The sequence below is a fragment of the Dacryopinax primogenitus genome (genome assembly GCF_000292625.1).
Source record: "Dacryopinax primogenitus strain DJM-731 SS1 chromosome Unknown DACRYscaffold_25, whole genome shotgun sequence".
NCBI lineage: Eukaryota > Fungi > Basidiomycota > Dacrymycetes > Dacrymycetales > Dacrymycetaceae > Dacryopinax > Dacryopinax primogenitus.
Window position 1 is genome coordinate 115155 of NW_024467222.1, and position 2330 is coordinate 117484.

The following is a 2330-nucleotide window of genomic DNA, read 5'->3' on the forward strand; positions in this document are numbered from 1 at the left end:
GACTGTCTCTTCAGACTTGGTCTCTTAGGATCATCCACAGGTACCTATACTGTGGATAGGTCTTAGTCATCAGGTCTACTCCACTTCCTTGTTGCCTGCTTAGACTCTTGGCACTCTTAGGTGAGCAGACTTAGTCAGCCTGTGTTGCCCTAACACTGCCTGACATGCAGCAAGTCCTTTGCTGTCCAGACATGTCACTCATCTTCCATCTCCAGAAAAGAGTATATGTACCGTGCACTCTCTAACATCTTCAGGACCTCAAGATATTCAAATGCTTTCTCATTACTGGCTGGTTCCCTCTGGAGATTTTCAAAAAATTGTTGTTCATCACAGCAGAATTGCTCCAGATCAATGGTCATAAGGTTCTGAGTCCTCAGGACTGCTGATACTGCTGGTCCCTGTGTCTGGAGTATCTTGAGGGCTTGTTGGTAGTTCTGGAAGAGATATTCCCCTAGGTTTATGTTCAGGAATGACACTCTTTTTGCTCTTGACTGACTCACCTAATGCTGCACAATGGTTGGAGTCCCAAGTCTGGTAAAACCAGTCCAGAGTCATATGGCAATGAAAGGCAGATCCATGCCAGAAAAGGTGTGTGCAGCAATTTTCTTGACCAAACACCCACTCACAAGTCTCAAAATCTTCAAGTCCAGCTATTGTCAACACTTGTGGATGGTATTGTATCTGGCAGCAGCAATTATGGGCATATCCATGGAACACCCCAACAAAAAAACAAAGTCTGGATTGGGCTGCTTTGTCTCCAATGGTGCTCTGGAGGACAGTGATTGAATGGGTGTGCCCAATGTCATAGCCAAAACCAAGGTCTGGACCATAGTGATTGAGAAGGCAGTCCAGAGATACTATTGAGTACTTTGCTCTAGACTCTGCATCAGTTTGCACTCCAAAGCAGTCAGGACAAATGCTTACAGCTCTCTGCTCCAGATCATATCAACAGAGTAGCATATGAAAGCATGCCAGCAGACTGTCAAGAAATGTCCTGTCTTGGCAAGGGCCTGTTGGAAGATCTGTCCTGACTCCTGAGCTTGTGAAGACTTCCACTTCTTGGCACAAGTTCCCAGTGTCTTGTCCAGACTGATCTGTCCTCCGTAGTCAGGAGGAAGGCCATCAGTTGGATCTCCCTCCTGACAAGGTCTTCTGCTTTGTCAGGGGTCTTGGCTGCTCTGTACATCATTCTTGAAATGTTCCACGTGTTCATTCGGGAGGATGTAGTCACTGTTGTACACACAAAGATCTTGATGTCCTGCATATGCAAATCATTTGCTTGAGTTGTTCCCATCCCCACAGAGAAGTCAGGAGAGAGGCAGTGCTGGCTCATCTTGGAGCTAAGCCCATAACATGTCAGTCAAGCTTTACTTAGTATCTCAGGAGCGCACCTTGTAAGAACATGCTGGACATGTGTGTTTGATGCACCAGTCAGGAGAGTCATGACTGAAACCAGCTGACACTCTCTTCTCAAGTGCCACAAGTAACAATGCATATGCGTCATATGTGTCTGCCATTCTTCTCTGGAAGGATGGCTTGTATGGCACCTGTTTCAAACATCTGGATCAGTCTACAAGCCAGTCTGGAATGGAAAACTTACCCAATGCAAGTCACATACCACCCATGCCCATGCTTCCAGAGACAAATACCCATGCACATGTGCTCTGTGGTATACCTCAAGAATGCAGATGTCTATTGCCATCTGTGGCATCTCTGGAGTGCAAGCAAGAAAGCCATGTCTCAGGAGAACCTGGACTGGACTTGCATGCTAGTCAACCATGCCAAAGACATGACACTCCAGACCAGTCCATGTGACAAGCTCCAATTCGAATGTTTGCCTTGACTCTGGAGGGATGTGCTTGCCAACAGAGCCTGGGGCCTGTATGTGCTATGTCAAGAAGTCATCCACAAGATCTTCCATCAAGAACAACCATGTTGTGGCTTGCTGGAGGATGTGCCATGCATATAATCCTTCTCCAGAGGCATATGTCTGTCATCTGTGTCTCCAATCAGCAAATGTGTGCCATGCTTTCCAGACAAAATGCACATATGCTACATCCACCCATTCCTGGTACAGTGTCTCCTCAACCTCTTCCCCATCCCCCATCTTGACATTGACCCACTGCCCTCCTCCCAAATCCTCCTGAAACATTGTGTCAAATTCATCCTGGACAAATTGAATTGCCTCGGCTTTTGTTAGGGCAACACAGGCTGACTAAGTCTGCTCACCTAAGAGTGCCAAGAGTCTAAGCAGGCAACAAGGAAGTGGAGTAGACCTGATGACTAAGACCTATCTACAGTATAGGTACCTGTGGATGATCCTAAGAGAC

General features: G+C 46.8%; 2 protein-coding genes across 2 annotated transcripts; both read right to left on the minus strand.

Moving 5' to 3' along the window:
- Nucleotides 1-194: 194 nt before the first annotated feature.
- On the minus strand, nt 195-555 carry DACRYDRAFT_112228 (uncharacterized protein; the record flags this gene model as incomplete). Its single annotated transcript, XM_040769375.1, has 2 exons — nt 195-451; nt 501-555. The coding sequence occupies 2 exons, from the start codon at nt 553-555 to the stop codon at nt 195-197; spliced, it is 312 nt and encodes a 103-aa protein (XP_040623785.1).
- Nucleotides 556-561: 6 nt separating this feature from the next.
- DACRYDRAFT_40942 (uncharacterized protein) lies at nt 562-819 on the minus strand (the record flags this gene model as incomplete). The annotated part of the gene is made up of 1 exon (XM_040774494.1): nt 562-819. A coding segment is annotated over one exon (258 nt), but the record flags the coding sequence as incomplete, so codon positions are not given.
- Between the last annotated feature and the right edge of the window lie 1511 nt (nt 820-2330).